A 19,896-nucleotide genomic window follows, 5' to 3' on the forward strand; every position below is an offset into this window, starting at 1 on the left:
TGCATAATGGGAACAGCCAGGAATGTTTTTTGAAACTGTGTAAGAATCAGGATGAAAAAGAAAAAACTTTGCATTTCTAGACTGGAAAGTAACTTGATTACTTTAACAATGTGAGTATAGTTTTGATGCTTAGAATCTGTATCAATAAAAGTTGAAACTGTTAAAATTAGTTCTAAGATTCCTATCCAACTTCAAACTCTGTCATAAAATCTCACATTTTTTATTATTTTTTGGAGTTTTTTTTTTATTTTATTTTATTTTTAAACTTTACATAATTGTATTAGTTTTGCCAAATATCAAAATGAATCCACCACAGGTATACATGTGTTCCCCATCCTGAGCCCTCCTCCCTCCTCCCTCCCCATCCCATCCTTCTGGGTAGTCCCAGTGCACTAGCCCCAAGCATCCAGTATCGTGCATCGAACCTGGACTGGCATCTCGTTTCATACATGATATTTTACATGTTTCAATGCCATTCTCCCAAATCTTCCCACCCTCTCCCTCTCCCACAGAGTCCATAAGATTGTTCTATACATCACTGTCTCTTTTGCTGTCTCGTACACAGGGTTATTGTTACCATCTTTCTAAATTCCATATATATGTGTTAGCATACTGTATTGGTGTTTTTCTATAAATTTATTTATTTTAATTGGAGGCTAATTACTTTACAATATTGTAGTGGTTTTGCCATATATGGACATGGATCTGCCACGGGTGTACATGTGTTCCCCATCCTGAACTCCCCCTCCCACCTTCCTCCCCATACCATCCCTCTGGGTCATCCCAGTGCATCAGCCCCAAGCACCCTGTCTCATGCATCAGACCTGGACTGGGGATTCATTTCACATATGATAATATACATGTTTCAAAGCCATTCTCCGAAATCAACCCACCCTCTCACTCACCCATAGAGTCCAAAAGACTGTTCTATACATCTGTATCTCTTTTGCTGTCTTGCATATAGGATTATCATTACCATCTTTCTAGATTCGATATAAATGCATTAGTATATTGTATTATTCCAGTTGAGCTATTTCAAATTCTGAAAGATGATGCTGTGAAAGTGCTGCACTCAATATGCCAGCAAATTTGGAAAACTCGGCAGTGGCCACGGGACTGGAAAAGGTCCGTTTTCATTCCAATCCCAAAGAAAGGCAATGCCAAACAGTGCTCAAACTACCGCACAATTGCACTCATCGCACATGCTAGTAAAGTAATGCTCAAAATTCTCCAAGCCAGGCTTCAGCAATACGTGAACCATGAACTTCCTGATGTTAAAGCTGGTTTTAGAAAAGGCAGAGGAACCAGAGATCACATTGCCAACATCCGCTGGATCATGGAAAAAGCAAGAGAGTTCCAGAAAAACATCTATTTCTGCTTTATTGACTATGCCAAAGCCTTTGACTGTGTGGATCACAACAGACTGTGGAAAATTCTGAAAGAGATGGGAATACCAGACCACCTGACCTGCCTCTTGAGAAATCTGTATGCAGGTCAGGAAGCAACAGTTAGAACTGGACATGGAGCAACAGACTGGTTCCAAATAGGAAAAGGAGTACATCAAGGCTGTTTATTGTCACTCTGCTTATTTAACTTATATGCAGAGTACATCATGAGAAATGCTGGACTGGAAGAAGCACAAGCTGGAATCAAGATTGCTGGGAGAAATATCAATAACCTCAGATATGCAGATGATACCACCCTCATGGCAGAAAGTGAAGAGAAACTAAAAAGCCTCTTGATGAAAGTGAAAGTGGAGAGTGAAAAAGTTTGCTTAAACTCAACATTCAGAAAACGAAGATCATGGTATCCAGTTTCATCACGTCATGGGAAATAGATGGGGAAACAGTGGAAACAGGGTCAGACTTTATTTTTCTGGGCTCCAAAATCACTGCAGATGGTGACTGCAGCCATGAAATTAAAAGGCACTTACGCCTTGGAAGGAAAGTTATGGCCAACCTAGATAGCATATTCAAAAGCAGAGACATTACTTTGCCAACAAAGGTCCATCTAGTCAAGGCTATGGCTTTTCCTGTAGTCATGTATGGATGTGAGAGTTGGACTATGAAGAAGGCTGAGCGCCAAAGAATTGATGCTTTTGAACTGTGGTGTTGGAGAAGACTCTTGAGAATCCCTTGGACTGTAAGGAGATCCAACCAGTCCTTTCTGAAGGAGATCAGCCCTGGGATTTCTTTGGAAGGAATGATGCTAAAGCTGAAATTCCAGTACTTTGGCCACCTCATGCAAAGAGTTGACTCATTGGAAAAGACTCTGATGCTGGGAGGGATTGGGGGCAGGAGGAGAAGGGAACGACAGAGGATGAGATGGCTGGATGGCATCACTGACTCGATGGACGTGAGTCTGAGTGAACTCCGGGAGTTGGTGATGGACAGGGAGGCCTGGTGTGCTGCGATTCATGGGGTCGCAAAGAGTTGGACACGACTGAGCGACTGAACTGAACTGAACACTGTATTGGTGTTTTTCTTTCTGGCTTATTTCACTCTGTATAATAGGCTCCAGTTTCATCCACCTCATTAGAACTGATTCTAATGTATTCTTTTTAATGGCTGTTTAATACTCCATTGTGTATATGTACCATGGCTTTCTTTAATTTTTTTTTATTTTTAAATTTTACAATATTGTATTGGTTTTGCCAAATATTGAAATGAATCTGCCACAGGTATACATGTGTTCCCCATCCTGAACCCTCCTCCCTGCTCCATCCCCATACCATCCCTTTGGGTCATCCCAGTGCACCAGCCCCAAGCATCCATAATCGTTCATCGAACCTGGACTGGTGACTCATTCTATATATGATATTATACATGTTTCAATGTCATTCTCCCAAATCTTCCCACCCTCTCCCTCTCTCATAGAGTCCATAAGACTGTTCTATACATCAGTGACTCTTTTGCTGTCTCGTACACAGGGTTATTGTTACCATCTTTCTAAATTCCATATATATGCGTTAGTATACTGTATTGGTGTTTTTCTTTCTGACTTACTTCACTCTGTATAATAGGCTCCAGTTTCATCCACCTCATTAGAACTGATTCAAATGTATTCTTTTTAATGGCTGAGTAATACTCCATTGTGTATATGTACCACTGCTTTCTTATCCATTCATCTGCTGATGGACATCTAGGTTGCTTCCATGTCCTGGCTATTATAAACAGTGCTGCGATGAACATTGGGGTACACGTGTCTCTTTCCCTTCTGGTTTCCTCAGTGTGTATGCCCAGCAGTGGGATTGCTGGATCATAAGGCAGTTCTATTTCCAGTTTTTTAAGGAATCTCCACACTGTTCTCCATAGTGGCTGTACTAGTTTGCATTCCCACCAACAGTGTAAGAGGGTTCCCTTTTCTCCACACCCTCTCCAGCATTTATTGCTTGTAGACTTTTGGATCACAGCCATTCTGACTGGCATGAAATGGTACCTCACTGTGGTTTTGATTTGCATTTCTCTGATAATGAGTGATGTTGAGCATCTTTTCATGTGCTTGTTAGCCATCTGTATGTCTTCTTTGGAGAAATGTCTATTTAGTTCTTTGGCCCATTTTTTGATAGGGTCATTTATTTTTCTGGAATTGAGCTTCAGGGGTTACTTGTGTATTTTTGAGATTAATTCTTTGTCAGTTGCTTCATTTGTTATTATTTTCTCCCATTCTGAGGGCTGTCTTTTCACCTTGCTTATAGTTTCCTTTGTTGTGCAGAAGCTTTTAAGTTTAATTAGGTCCCAATTTTTTATTTTTGCTTTTATTTCCATTACTCTGGGAGGTGGGTCATAGAGGATTTTGCTGTGATGTATGTTGGAGAGTGTTTTGCCTATGTTTTCCTCTAAGAGTTTTATAGTTTCTGGCCTTACATTTAGATCTTTAATCCATTTTGAGTTTATTTTTGTGTATGGCATTAGAAAGTGGTCTAGTTTCATTCTTTTACAAGTGGTTGACCAGTTTTCCCAGCACCACTTGTTAAAGAGATTGTCTTTAATCCATTGTATATTCTTGCCTCTTTTGTCATAGATAAGGTGTCCATATGTGTGTGCATTTATCTCTGGGCTTTCTATTTTGTTCCATTGATCTATATTTCTGTCTTTTTGTCAGTACCATATTGTCTTGATGACTATAGCTTTGTAGTAGAGCCTGAATTCAGACAGGTTGATTCCCCCAGTTCCATTCTTCTTTCTCAAGATTGCTTTGGCTATTCAAGGTTTTTGTATTTCCATACAAATTGTGAAATTATTTGTTCTAGTTCTGTGAAAAATCTCACATTTTTTAAAGCAACTTAAAGGATTTTACATATATTTGGTGTTTAACTAATATGGTGAGAAATCAACATAATGTTGTATAGTGAAAAATTAACAGGTAAGAATAACAAGAGTGAACTGGACTTTTCTGACATGTCTTTTGGTCTAGCAAATCAAGATTTAAGCAAAGTATTGGATGATAAAGTATATGCTTTCTTGAACAAGGTTTTACTTGAGCCCTCCAAGTATCTCTTGCAGGAATGGGGTTTTGATTCTAAACACAATTTTTCCCCTCCTACCATAGTCTTGGGGCTTCTTCTCCTTTGCCCCTGGAGATGGGGTATCTTTTTTTGGTGGGATCCAACATTCTTCTGTCAATGACTGTTCAGCAATGAGTTACAATTTTGGAATTCTTGCAAAAGATGGCCACTTGTCCTTCTACTCTACCATCTCAGTAACTCAGTATTCTTGCCTTGAAAACCCCATGAACAGTATGAAAGGCAAAAAGATATGATACTGAAAGAAACTCCCCAGGTCGGTAGGTGCCCAATATGCTACTGGAGAAGAGTGGAGAAATAGCTCCAGAAAGAATAAAGAGACAGAGGCAAAGCAAAGAGAAAAAAAAAAGCCCAGTTGTGAATGTGACGAGTGATGGAAGTAAAGTCTGATGCTGTAATGAATAATATTGCATAGGAGCCTGGAATGTTAGGTCCATGAATCAAGGTAAATTAAAAGTGGTCAACAGGAGAAGGCAAGAGTGAACACTGACATTTTAGGAATCAGTGAACTAAAATGAACCAGAATGGATGAATTTAATCCAGATGACCATTATATCTACTACTGTGTGCAAGAACCCCTTAGAAGAAATGAAGTGGCCATCACAGACCACAGAAGAGTCAAAAGCGCAGTGCTTGGGTGAAATCTCAAAAACGACAGAATACTCTCTGTTCATTTCCAAGGCAAACTATTCAGTGTCACAGTAATCCAAGTCTATGCCCAACCACTAATCTAAAGAAGCTGACATTGAACAGATCTATGAAGATCTATAAGACCTTCTAGAGCTAACACCAAAAAAAAAAAAAATGTACTTTTCATCATAGGGGACTAGAATGCAAAAATAGGAAGTCAAGAGATACCCAGAGTAACAGGCAAGTGTGGCCTTGTAGTATAAAATGAAGCAGGACAAAGGCTAAGAGAGTTTTGCCAAGAGAATGCACTGGTCATAGCAAACACCCTCTTCCAACAACACAAGAGACTACTCTATACATGGACATCACCAGATGGTCAATACTGAAATCAGATTGATTATATTCTTTGCAGCCAAAGATGGAGAAGTTCTATACAGTCAGAAAAACAAGACCAGGAACTAACTGTGGCTCAGATAGTGAACACTTTATTGCAAAATTCAGACTTAAATTGAAGAAAGTAGGGAAAACCACTAGACCATTCAGGTATGACCTAAATTAAATCCATTACAATAATGCAGTAAAAGGAACAAATAGATTCAAGGAATTAGATCTGATAGACAGAGTGCCTGAAGAACTATGGATGGAGATTTGTGACATTGTACAGGAGGAGTGATCAAAATCATCCCCAAGAAAGAGAAATGCAAAAAGGCAAAATGGTTATCTGAGGAGGCCTTAAAAATAGCTGAGAAATGAAGAGAAATTGAAGAAAAAGGAGAAAATGAAAGATATATCAATCTGAATGCAGAGTTTCAAAGAGGAGCAAGGAGAGATAAGAAAGCCTTCCTCTGTGATCAGTACAAAGAAATAGAGGAAAACAACAGAATTGGAAAGACTAGCAGTTCCTTCAAGAAAATATGAGATACCAAGGGAACATTTCATGCAAAGCTGGGCACAATAAAGGACAGAAACAGTATGGACTTAATAGAAGCAGAAGATATTAAGATGAGGTAGCAAGAATACACAGAAGAACTATACAAAAAAGATCTTTATGACCCAGATAACCACAATGGTGTGATCACTGACCTAGAGCCAGCCATCCTGGAATGCAAAGTCAAGTGGGCCTTAGAAAGCATCACTATGAACAAAGCTAGTGGAGGTGATGGAATTCCAGCTGAGTGATTTCAAATCATAAAAGATGATGCTGTGAAAGTGCTGCACTCAACATGCCAGCAAATTTGGAAAACTCAGCAGTGGCCACGGGACTGGAAAAGGTCAGTTTTCATTCCAATCCCAAAGAAAGACAGTGTCAAAAAATGTTCAAACTACTGCACAATTGCACTCATCTCATATGCTAACAAAGTAATGCTCAAAATTCTTCAAGCCAGGCTTCAACAGTATGTGAACCAAAAACTTCCAGATATTCAAGATAGATTTAGAAAAGACAGAGGAACCAGAGATTAAATTGCCAACATTCATTGGATCATAGAAAAACCAAGAGAGTTCCAGAAAAACATCTACTTCTGCTTAATTGACTCCACCAAAGCCTTTCACTGTGTGGATCACAACAAACTGTGGAAAATTCTGAAAGAGATGGGAATACCAGACCACCTTACCTGCCTCCTGAGAAATCTGTATGCAGATCAAGAAGCAAGTTAGAACCAGACACGGAACAATAGACTGGTTCCAAACTGGGAAAGGAGTACATCAAGGCTGTATATTGTCACCCTGTTTATTTAACTTATATGCAGAGTACATCATGAGAAATGCCAGGCTGGATGAAGCACAAACTGGAATCAAGATTGCCAGGAGAAATATCAATAACCTCAGATATACAGATGACAACAGCCTTATGGCAGAAAATGAAGAGAAATTAAGGAGATTTTTGATGAAAGTGAAAGAGGAGAGTGAAAAATCTGGCTTAGAACTCAACATTCAGAAAAGTAAAATCATGGCATCCAGTCCCACCACTTCATGGAAAGTAGATGGGGAAACAATGGAAACAGTGAGAGACTATTTTGGGGGGCTCCAAAATCACTGCAGATGGTGACTGCAGCCATGAAATTAAAAGAAGCTTGCTCCTTGGAAGAAAAGCTATGACAAATCTAGACAGCATATTAAAAAGCAGAGACAGAGAATATTCAGAGCATATTAAAAGCAGAGCATATTAAAAAAGGTCTGTCTAGTCAAAGCTATGGTTTTTCCAGTAGTCATGTATAGATGTGAGAGTTGGACCATGAAGAAGGCTGAGCACCGAAGAATTGATGCTTTTTTACTATGGTGTTGGAGAAGACTCTTGAGAGTACCTTGAACTGCAAGATCAAACCAGTCAATTCTAAAGGAAATCAGTCCTGAGTATTCATTGGAAGGACTGATGTTGAAGCTGAAGCTCCAATACTTTTGTCATGTGACACGAAGAACTGACTCCTTGGAAAAGACACTGATGCTGGGAAAGATTGAAGGCAGGAGGAGAAGGGGACAACAGAGGATGAGATGGTTGGATGGCATCACCAACTCAATGGACATGAGTTTGAGCAAGCTTGGAAGTTGGTGATGGACAGGAAAGCCTGGCGTGCTGTAGTGCATGGGGTCAAAAAGAGTCAGACATGACTGAGCAACTGAACTGAACTGAATCAACTGCAACCCAGATCCATTTTTTGAAATAGAAATGACCATCTTCATGCTTCATCCAGTTCTTGAGACAAATTGACTTTGGTATATTTAGAAAAATTTGGTATATTTGGAAAAATTTCTAGAACAACTTCAAAATTTGATTGGGGGATGATTTACCATAAAATATTTTTAAATTTGACACACACACAGATATACACACACAACGCAAGGAAAATAAAACTTCCGTGATGTTACATAATATCTCTGATCATTTTTATTAGTTAAGACAACCTTAGTTTGGAGGGAAAAACCCAACAAGATTTGTCAAAAGCTTAGCTAAAGAGACTGTTTAGAACTGTTCAGATTACTTCTTTATCTTTCAGGCCTCTAAAGACAATTCATTTCAGAATTGTGTCTTCCACACAGAAAGCAATAGTGACAAAATACACCCTCAAGAATGGGCTTCTGCCCTCTCAAATTCTAAAGTGCACAAACTCATGACCAGTGCTTTTCTCAAAAATCAAACAAACAAAAAAAGCAAGAAGCACAGGAAGTCTTTTGGAGGTAACAGATTATGTTGTTTGTGATGACAGTATCATATACATAGCCATATGTTCAAATTCATCAAAATGCATACATCAATTTATTCAACTTTTTGTAATTCATATTTTTAAAGGAATATGAATCTGAATAGAGGGAGAAAACTAATTAAATTCCCAAATAAGAGGGAGAATTAAAGTTTTTTATATTCCACATGTAAGTGAGATCATATGGTATTTGTCTTTCACTTTCTAATTCATTTCACATAACATAATATGCTCTAGACCTCTTCATGTTGAAGTAAATGACATTTCATTTCTTTTTATTGCTGAGTAATATTCCATTGTATATATGTGGCACATCTTCTTTATTGCTCTGTTGATAGACACTTATATTGCTTCCATATCTTGGCTATTAGTAATGCCACAATGAACGTTGGTGTGCATATATCTTTTCAAATTAGTGTTTTTGTTCTCCTTAGGTAAATATCCAGGAGAGAAATTACTGAATCATGTGACATTTCTGTTTTTCATTTTTTGAGGAACCTACACATCCTGTTTTCCATAGTGGCTGTACCAATTTACAGTCCCTCCAACAGTAGGCAAATCTTCCCTTTTCTGCACAAGAATAATGGAACTTTAAAAACAACCATTCCGTGAAGCAAAATAGCAATCACTGTTCCTTGGAAGAATTAATAAAGGATGCTTGATAATGAGGCTGGTGGGTGATGGCTGCAGGCTCTCAGAGGGCACTGTAAATCTAGGTTTCCCACCCACCTGAGTGCCAGCCACCTCAAGTAGTCACAAGTAGCTCAGTGGTCCCAGAAACCTCCCTTGACTGGAGGAAGCTCATTGGCTTCAAGATCCTAAATGGCTCCTGTGAACCCAGGCTCCCAGCCAAACAGAGCACCAACCAACACCCATGGCATCAAGTTCCTGACCAGCTCCCATGGCCATGGCAACTCCCAAGTACCAGGCTCCCAATGGGCCAGGACAACCCATACTTCTGTCATATTCCTGCACTGGCCAACTCCCACAGTCCAGGATATCTTAATTGGTCTTAGACATCCAATCAATGACCACAAACCAGTGTCTAGAGGGCACCTGTTAACTCCTGATGCTGGAGGGCCCCAGTGCCAGGTTGACCGCTATTCCAGGCTTTTGATGTACCCCAACACCAAGTCTTCCCTGGTAGCTCAGATGGTAAAGCATCTGCCTACAATGCGGGAGACCCGGGTTCAATCCCTGGGTCGGGAAGATCCCCTGGAGAAGGAAATGGCAACCCACTCCAGGACTCTTGCCTGGAAAAGCCCATGGATTGAGGAGCCTGGTAGACTACAGTCCATGGGGTCGCAAAGAGTCAGATATGACTGAGTGACTTCACTTCACTTCAACACCAAGTCACCAAAATACTCCAATAGCAGTTTATCATGGATGCCACAAGAATGCCCATATAGATTCTCTGCACAAGTAGACTAGTGAAGGGCTTTGCCTGGCAAAGGCAGTCTATAAGGACTAGAAAAGGTACCTACATTCTTAAATGCACAGATACCAAGGCAAGACCACAAATATCATGACTAATCAAGGAAGCATGAAACCACAAAAGGGTAGTAATAAAATCCAATGCTTAATCTACAGATCTATGAACTGTCTAGCAAAGAATTCAAATAATCCCTTTTAAAAGAGCATGGTTCAGGAAACTCAAACAGGGGCTGTATATCAACCTAGAGTGGTGGGATGGGGAGGGAGATGAGAGGGAGTTTCAAAAGGGAGGGGATATATGTATACCTATGGCTGATTCAGGCTCCAAAATCACTACAGATGGTGACTGCAGCCATGAAATTAAAAGACGCTTACACCTTGGAAGGAAAGTTATGACCAACCTAGATAGCATATTCAAAAGCAGAGACATTACTTTGCCAACAAAGGTTCGTCTAGTCAAGACTATGGTTTTTCCTGTGGTCATGTATGGATGTGAGAGTTGGACTGTGAAGAAGGCTGAGCGCCAAAGAATTTATGCTTTTGAACTGTGGTGTTGGAGAAGACTCTTGAGAGTCCCTTGGACTGCAAGGAGATCCAACCAGTCCATTCTGAAGGAGATCAGCCCTGGGATTTCTTTGGAAAGAATGATGCTAAAGCTGAAACTCCAGTACTTTGGCCACCTCATGTGAAGAGTTGACTCATTGGAAAAGACTCTGATGCTGGGAGGGATTGGGGGCAGGAGGAGAAGGGGACGACAGAGGATGAGATGGCTGGATGGCATCACTGACTCGATGGACGTGAGTCTGAGTGAACTCCGGGAGTTGGTGATGGACAGGGAGGTCTGGCGTGCTGTGATTCATGGGGTCGCAAAGAGTCGGACACGACTGAGTGACTGATCTGATCTGATCTGATGGCTGATTCATGTTGAGATTTGACAGAAAACAGCAAAATTCTGTAAAGTACTTATTCTTCAATAAAAAATAAATTTATTTAAAAAATTTGGCAAGGTACAAGAAAACAGAGGGACACAACTAAATAAAATTATAGTTTTATTATAGTGGTTTTTGCCATACATTGACATGAATCAGCCATGGGTGTATGTGTGTTCCCCATCCTGAACACCCCTGCCACCTCCCTCCCCATCTCATCCCTCAGGGTCATCCCAGTGCACCAGCCCTGAGCACCCTGTCTCATGCATCGAACCTGGACTGGAGATCTGTTTCACATATGATAATATACATGTTTCAATGCTATTTTCTCAAATCATCCCACCCTCTCCTTCCTCCACAGAGACCAAAAGACTGTTCTATACATCTGTGTCTCTTTTGCTGTCTCACATGTAAGGTCATCATTTCCATCTTTCTAAATTCGATATATATGCATTAGTATACTGTATTGGTGTTTTTCTTTCTGACTTACTTCACTCTGTATAATAGGCTCCAGTTTCATCCACCTCATTAGAACTGATTCACATGCGTTCTTTTTAATAGCTGAGTAATATTCCATTGTGTATATGTACCATGGCTTTCTTATCCATTCGTCTGCAGATGGACATCTACGTTGCTTCCATGTCCTGGCTATTGTAAACAGTGCTGCGATGAACATTGGGGTACATGTGTCTCTTTCACTTCTGGTTTCCTCAGTGTGTATGCCCAGCAGTGGGATTGCTGGGTCATACAGCAGTTCTATTTTCAGTTTTTTAAGGAATCCCACACTGTTCTCCACAGTGGCCATACTAGTTTGCATTCCCACCAAGACTGTAAGAGAGTTCCCTTTTCTCCACATCCTCTCCAGCATTTGTTGTCTGTAGACTTTTTGATTGGAGAAGGCAATGGCACCCCACTCCACTACTCTTGCCTGGAAAATCCCATGGACAGAGGAGCCTGGTAGGCTGCAGTCCATGGGGTCGTGAAGAGTCAGATAAGACTGAGCGACTTCACTTTCACTTTTCACTTTCATGCATTGGAGAAGGAAATGGCAACCCACTCCAGTGTTCTTGCCTGGAGAATCCCAGGGACGGGGAGCCTGGTGGGCTGCCGTCTATGGGGTCGCACAGAGTCAGACATGACTGAAGCGACTTAGCAGCAGCAGCAGCAGACTTTTTGATAGCAGCCATTCTGACTGGCATGAGATGGTACCTCACTGTGGTTTTGATTTGCATTTCTCTGATAATGAGTGATGTTGAACATCTTTTCATGAGTTTGTTAGCCATCTGTATATCTTCTTTGGAGAAATGTCTGTTTAGTTTTTTGGCCCATTTTTTGATTGGGAATAAATGATCTATACTCTTTAGAAATATTTAGTTAATTAAAGGCAAAGAAAAACTGAAAAATAGTTTTGGATTAAGGGATACTAAGGACATAACACAGAAATCTAATTTGTTATACTGGATTATATCTTTAGGAAATACTCTCAGGAACAGTTAGAGATGGGCATGCATTATACTCTATAATATTTCAGAAAATTATTTAACTGCATATTAATATATTATTATTGACAGAACAACAAAGCACCAATGGCTTTGTGAAATAATATTGTGAAATCTAGTGAAGGCTTATTGCAAATTCATATTATTTTTCTTTTCTAAGTTATATTGTCTTGTTCAGTCACTCAGTTGTGTTCAACTCTTTGTGACCCCATGGACTGCAGCAAGCCAGGCTTCCCTGTCCTTCACCATCTCGCAGAATTTGCTCAAACTCATGTCCATTGAGACAATGATGCCATCCAACCACCTCATCCTCTGTAATACCCTTCTCCTCCTGCCCTCAATCTTTCCCAGCACCAAGGTCCTTTCCAATGAGATGACTCTTCACATCAGGTGGCTGATGTATTGGAGCTTCAGCTTCAGCATCACTCCTTCCTATGAATATTTAGAATTGATTTCCTTTAAGATTGGATAGTTTGACCTCCTTGCTGTCCAAGGGACTCCCGAGTCTTCTGCAGTACCACAATTCGAAAACATCAATTCTTCGGCATTCAGCCTTCTTTACGGATGTGAGAGTTTGATCATAAAGTTTTATTGTTGCTGAATTATAATTGGAATATGGTGAATTTGTATTTGAAACTTTATTATGCTTGAAATCACTTGATATTGTCATAGCATATGATAACCAGTGACCTTTCAGCATCACTTTCGTAAAAAGAGATATAGTATGTGACACTGATGCCAAAGAAAGTGTAGAGAATGAGAGAATCTGGACTGGAAGCCAGAGCTAGTTTCTGTAGCTATCTGATGGCATATTTGTGCCAATAATCCCACACTGCTGAGATATATTAAGAGAAATCCCTGAGCATGCGTCTGGGGAATATGCTGCACAGGAACAAGTATGAGATGAATTGGACAAAGATTGGGAGATATGGTCCCAATGGGGAGGAAAAATTTACTGAGATAAAGAAGAAGTTGGTCCTTCAGTGCATTTCACTTCCATTCTTAGCTGAGAAAAGGCTGATTTCACTGGTAGTTTTTCAACAAAATTGCCTGTGACACAAATTCATGTGTGCTGTGTAAATGGTTGGGGTTAACAGTGGCAGGGTCTCAGACATTCTAGTTGTTCTTGACCATAACAAGGGAACTCAAGTAAAAATCTATTTTCATTACTTTATTTGTCACATAAAGTTGTTTAAGCTTCAGTAAGTCACATATCTTCTTCCCTTCTATTTTCTCATCTACAAAGTGAGAAAATACATTCCTATATCCTGCCTGCTATAAAATTGCATGAGGTTCATGTAAGTAGTTTGAAAATTACAAAGCAATAAAATCAATAGTATCTGTGGTCATCTTTGGGAGAATTTTTTGCAACTAATCTTTGTTTTAGATTACAAATTAAAAAAATATTATAGTAGTGTGGCTAGGATTCAAAAAGCATAAATGCTAAAATTATGTATTCCCAGAAAAATATTCTACATGTACAAAAGGATAAATGTATGCTTTTCACACAGAAAAGGAAAAGAAGAAATTGGAAATTTCAAAATTTTTTAAGTTACATAGTCAGAGACTTGGGAATTACATGAGGTATCCCAAACAGTAAGATTTCCACAAAATGATTCAAAGAACTAAGCTATGTCTTTCAAGTGTTTTAAAGATTTTTTGCTCTGTAATGATTCACTCTGTGTGGCCCCAATTATTTACTAAAACTTCTTTTATAGACATGATTACTTGTTCTTCATTTCTTGGAATGGAGCTTAAGGACAAATGCATATACCCCATATTATTGTTTATGCCTTGTTGGAAATAATGAATCACAGACACACAAAGGGGAAGACAAAGACATCAGAATCAATGCAGCTGCAAGCCACACAGGAAATTGAGGAGAAGGTTTCAGATGTGTTTTTCATTTTAATAATTTAGGAATCAGCATTTGAATGCATCATACCTAAACTTTGTGCTTGTGCTTTAGCTTTTGCTTAGTCGCTCAGTCATGTCTGACTCTGCAATAATTTGTACTGTATGTAGCCCACTAGGCTCCTCTGACTGTGGGATTTTTCAAGCAAGAATACTGGTGTGGGTTGCCATTTCTTCTCCAAGGGATCTTCTCAACTCAGGGATTGAATCTGTGTTAAAGTAAAACTGACAGTTAAGCTACCATACAAAAGTCAGGTGTTGCCAAGATTTTACTTTATTCCTTACTCCATATTGGCTCAATATGGGTGCAGTTTAAAGTGTTATATACCAAAAAAAAAAAAAAAAGTGTTATATCCCTAGGACACCTACTTTATATGGAGGTGGTATCAATAATATAGAGAACAAAACTATTACTTAAATAAAAATTCATCTCTTTATTTAAAAAATATATGTTGATTTTCATAGTGAACTTTTAAACCACAAATATTCAAATCACATCAAGCTTAAAAGTAAAAAATTAATATATCATACAACTTTTATCATAATATTTTCAAACACATTTCAAGTAATTCTTTCAAATATCCATCAGATTCATCAACACATTTTTCAGAGCCTAGTATTTGGTCACCTCAGGTATTCTTTATTTCTTCTTAGGTTTTGCAGGAGTGCTATGCTCTTACTTTACCTAACAATACCTAGCCTGTGACGACCATGACTTTATAGTTATATAGCACAGCTTTACAACTTATTTCTACTTCCTTTACACTTCCCACTGACTTGAAGAAAAAGGGAAATATGAGATGCTTACTTCTGCTGCATTACTGACAGCACTTCTTCCCATGACTCAAAAAAGGTTTTTTCTGACCAATGATAATGTTATATTAAAGACTACGGACTAAAATTTCTCTCAATATTAACTAGCATTCAAAAAGGATAACAACGTTGGAAAAAATATTTAAAGTGTTTCAAAATGTCTTTCATTTTTTTATATATATTATCTAATTTTATTTATTTATTTTCTTTTTTTTTCTAATTTTATTTTATTTTTAAACTTTACATAATTGTATTAGTTTTGCCAAATATCAAAATGAATCCACCACAGGTATACATGTGTTCCCCATCCTGAACCCTCCTCCCTCCTCCCTCCCCATACCATCCTTCTGGGTCGTCCCAGTGCACTAGCCCCAAGCATCCAGTATCGTGCATCGAACCTGGACTGGCAACTCGTTTCTTACATGATATTCTACATGTTTCAATGTCACTCTCCCAAATCTTCCCACCCTCTCCCTCTCCCACAGAGTCCATAAGACTGTTCTATACATCAGTGTCTCTTTTGCTGTCTCGTACACCGGGTTATTGTTACCATCTTTCTAAATTCCATATATATGTGTTAGTATACTGTATTTATGTTTTTCCTTCTGGCTTACTTCACTCTGTATAATAGGCTCCAGTTTCATCCACCTCATTAGAACTGATTCAAATGTATTCTTTTTAATGGCTGAGTAATACTCCATTGTGTATATGTACCACTGCTTTCTTATCCATTCATCTGCTGATGGACATCTAGGTTGCTTCCATGTCCTGGCTATTATAAACAGTGCTACGATGAACATTGGGGTATACGTGTCTCTTTCCCTTCTGGTTTCCTCAGTGTGTATGCCCAGCAGTAGGATTGCTGGATCATAAGGCAGTTCTATTTCCAGTTTTTTAAGGAATCTCCACACTGTTCTCCATAGTAGCTGTACTAGTTTGCATTCCCACCAACAGTGTAAGAGGGTTCCCTTTTCTCCACACCCTCTCCAGCATTTATTATTTGTAGACTTTTGGATCACAGCCATTCTGACTGGTGTGAAATGGTACCTCACTGTGGTTTTGATTTGCATTTCTCTGATAATGAGTGATGTTGAGCATCTTTTCATGTGTTTGTTAGCCATCTGTATGTCTTCTTTGGAGAAATGTCTATTTAGTTCTTTGGCCCATTTTTTGATTGGGTCGTTTATTTTTCTGGAGTTGAGCTGTAGGAGTTGCTTGTATATTTTTGAGATTAGTTGTTTGTCAGTTGCTTCATTTGCTATTATTTTCTCCCATTCTGAAGGCTGTCTTTTCACCTTGCTAATAGTTTCATTTGATGTGCAGAAGCTTTTAAGGTTAATTAGGTCCCATTTGTTTATTTTTGCTTTTATTTCCAATATTCTGGGAGGTGGGTCATAGAGGATCCCGCTGTGATGTATGTCAGAGAGTGTTTTGCCTATGTTCTTCTCTAGGAGTTTTATAGTTTCTGGTCTTACGTTGAGATCTTTAATCCATTTTGAGTTTATTTTTGTGTATGGTGTTAGAAAGTGGTCTAGTTTCATTCTTTTACAAGTGGTTGACCAGATTTCCCAGCAACACTTGTTAAAGAGATTGTCTTTAATCCATTGTATATTCTTGCTTCCTTTGTCAAAGATAAGGTGTCCATATGTGCGTGGATTTATCTCTGGGCTTTCTATTTTATTCCATTGATCAGTATTTCTGTCTTTGTGCCAGTACCATACTGTCTTGATAACTGTGGCTTTGTAGTAGAGCCTGAAGTCAGGTAGGTTGATTCCTCCAGTTCCATTCTTCTTTCTCAAGATCGCTTTGGCTATTCGAGGTTTTTTGTATTTCCATACAAATTGTGAAATTATTTGTTCTAGCTCTGTGAAGAATACTGTTGGTAGCTTGATAGGGATTGCGTTGAATCTATAAATTGCTTTGGGTAGTATACTCATTTTCACTATATTGATTCTTCCAATCCATGAACATGGTATATTTCTCCATCTATTAGTGTCCTCTTTGATTTCTTTCACCAGTGTTTTATAGTTTTCTATATATAGGTCTTTAGTTTCTTTAGATAGATATATTCCTAAGTATTTTATTCTTTCCGTTGCAATGGTGAATGGAATTGTTTCTTTAATTTCTTTTTCTGTTTTCTCATTATTAGTGTATAGGAATGCAAGGGATTTCTGTGTGTTGATTTTATATCCTGCAACTTTATTATAGTCATTGATTATTTCTAGTAATTTTCTGGTGGAATCTTTAGGGTTTTCTATGTAGAGGATCATGTCATCTGCAAATAGTGAGAGTTTTACTTCTTCTTTTCCAATTTGGATTCCTTTTATTTCTTTTTCTGCTCTGATTGCTGTGGCCAAAACTTCCAAAACTATGTTGAATAGTAATGGTGAAAGTGGACACCCTTGTCTTGTTCCTGACTTTAGAGGAAATGCTTTCAATTTTTCACCATTGAGGATAATGTTTGCTGTGGGTTTGTCATATATAGCTTTCATTAGACCAAAGATAGAAGACAAAGTTTATGACAAATTCTGCCTAAAAAGCAAGAAATTAAATGACATATTCTAGGCTTTTTAAATTAATATAGCATCTCTCCATAGAATTATATCTGAATTTTATTAATTTTTACAACAAATTCTATGCTTCATTTTTAATTGAGAAAATGATACTTTATTTTATTAGATTTGTGCACTAAAAAAATTAATATTGATGTTTGATCCATATTTTACATGGCTGTTACTGCCACTGAGGAGTGATTACTATTTAGGCAAACTGTGTTTAATCATATCTGCAACCATGAACTCTGTCCTTGTGAGAGTACACATTCAAAAAGTGCTAATAGAGTGAGTGAATGAAAGAGTAATGAGTGGATAGGTTAAAGAACCATTGGTGAAGAGATGCTCCATTTCATCATTAATGTCACAAGTATACCAGATCATACTCACCCCACTAGTCTCTTTACAGCCCCTCTTACATCTCTGTTTCTGAGGGTGTAGATTAGAGGGTTGAGGCTAGGTGTGACAACAGTATAGAAGAAGGCAATGAACTTGCCCTGATCTTGAGAATTTCCTGATGGTGGCTGGAGGTATATGCATATGGCTGGGATGAAAAAAAGGGATACGACCATAAGATGGGCTCCACACGTCCCAAAGACTTTCTGGAGTCCAGTTGTCGACTGCATCCTCAGCACTGCCTGGGCAATGGCACCATAGGAGCTGAGAATGAGGATGAGAGGTATGAGAACAAAAATGGAGCTCGTGACCATGAGGGTTAGCTCATTGGCACGGGTATCAATGCATGACAGTCGAAGCAGTGCTGGAACTTCACAGAAGAAATGGTCCACTTGGCGATGTCCACACAGGGGTACCCAAAATGTAAAGAAGGAATGAAGTGCTGAGTTGGTAAAGCCACTTACCCAAGAAGCCACAGCCAACAGTTGGCAGAAACGAGGATGCATGAGGACAGTGTAATGCAGGGGTCTACACACAGCTGCATAACGGTCATAGGACATCACCATCAGTAGCACACATTCTGTAGATCCCAGTGCGAGGACAAAATAAAGTTGAATCATACAACCATTGTAAGAGATGGTTTTTTCTGGGCCCCAGAGGTTGACCAGCAGTTGAGGGATAGAACTGGTGGTGTAGCAGAGATCCAGGAAAGAGAGATTTGAGAGGAAGAAGTACATGGGAGTGTGGAGATGGGAGTCCAGGTATGACAAGATAATGATGAACAGGTTGCCTATCAATGTCATCAGGTAGAACATCAAGATAACCACAAAGAGAACTAACTCAAGCTGAGGCCAATCAGAAAAACCCAATAGAACAAACTGGGCTTCAGAGGTTGCATTCTTTTTTCCATCATCATTCATATCTTGTTACCTGAGGAAAGAATTACATACATCCTAAAAATGTAGGGAATGACTCCGAGAATCAAAGAGATACAGGAAATTTAAAAAACCAGTTTCAAGGGCATACCACTGCTCAATTGTAGGACAATTTGGGCATTAAGAGAAACTGTGGTACCAACGAATTGAAAGAAATAAGAACCCACAAGCTAATACTGATAAACTTAAAAAAGAGTAAATTTATAGTGGCGAACAGAAGGCTGTTCCTGTTGGCTGGATACTAAATAGTAAATATAGAAGGAATGGTGGAGTTAGAAAAACTTAAATATATGCTAAAAATGAGTGAATGAAGAAATGTTGAGCCATGGACATAGTCTAAAATATCTCCCCACAAGTTACTTGTTAATTATAAAATATATAGTAGACTTTACAACAGAAAAACCTAGTAGAGCACCATAACAACATAATCAGTGTTAACATCATTAATGTTGTTACAAACCAAGATCATGTGACCACCGATACAATGCTCTGAACCAGGGCATAGTGTCACTTCAGTCTTGTTCAAGCCAAAACATGCATAGCTTGAGGCTAATAATGAAAAGGCATGAAATAAACTCACATGGAGACAAGATGGGTAAAATAGCTGACCTGCACTCTTTAAAAACACCAAATTCAAGAAAGAGTTTGAAATGAAGATAGAGGATAAATACATAGATACATATATGACAGACATAGAAACAGATGAGAGAGAGGATAGGTGATAAAATAAATCTTTTCAGGCAGAGTGTAGACTATTGTTGAATCTGGTTAAAAGGTTAATAGCAGTTTTCTGTACAGTTTTACAACTTTTCTACAAATTTTATATTTTACCAGAATAAAAAACTCCAGAAAGTAAATTAAATGCTTTTCTTTACTTTTATATTTCATCCAAATATTTGTCCTATTATAGAAAAATAACTTAACTATTAAGTTTTTCTCACTCATCCAAGGATGACATCAGGGTAAATAGCAACTTGAAAATTTCTAACATAATGAAAGAAGAAAATCTCCATGAAACAAATAATCTTTTCTTTAAACAGTTTTAATTTTCTTCTCAGCATTTTCAGACAAT

General features: G+C 38.5%; 1 protein-coding gene across 1 annotated transcript; it reads right to left on the reverse strand.

The window, feature by feature from the left end:
- Positions 1-17,879: 17,879 nt before the first annotated feature.
- On the reverse strand, positions 17,880-18,809 carry LOC133235928 (olfactory receptor 2J3-like). The gene has a single exon (XM_061397705.1). It carries the CDS (start codon positions 18,807-18,809, stop codon positions 17,880-17,882), a length of 930 nt encoding a protein of 309 aa, XP_061253689.1.
- Positions 18,810-19,896: the final 1,087 nt, after the last annotated feature.

This window comes from Bos javanicus, chromosome 23 (assembly GCF_032452875.1).
Source record: "Bos javanicus breed banteng chromosome 23, ARS-OSU_banteng_1.0, whole genome shotgun sequence".
NCBI lineage: Eukaryota > Metazoa > Chordata > Mammalia > Artiodactyla > Bovidae > Bos > Bos javanicus.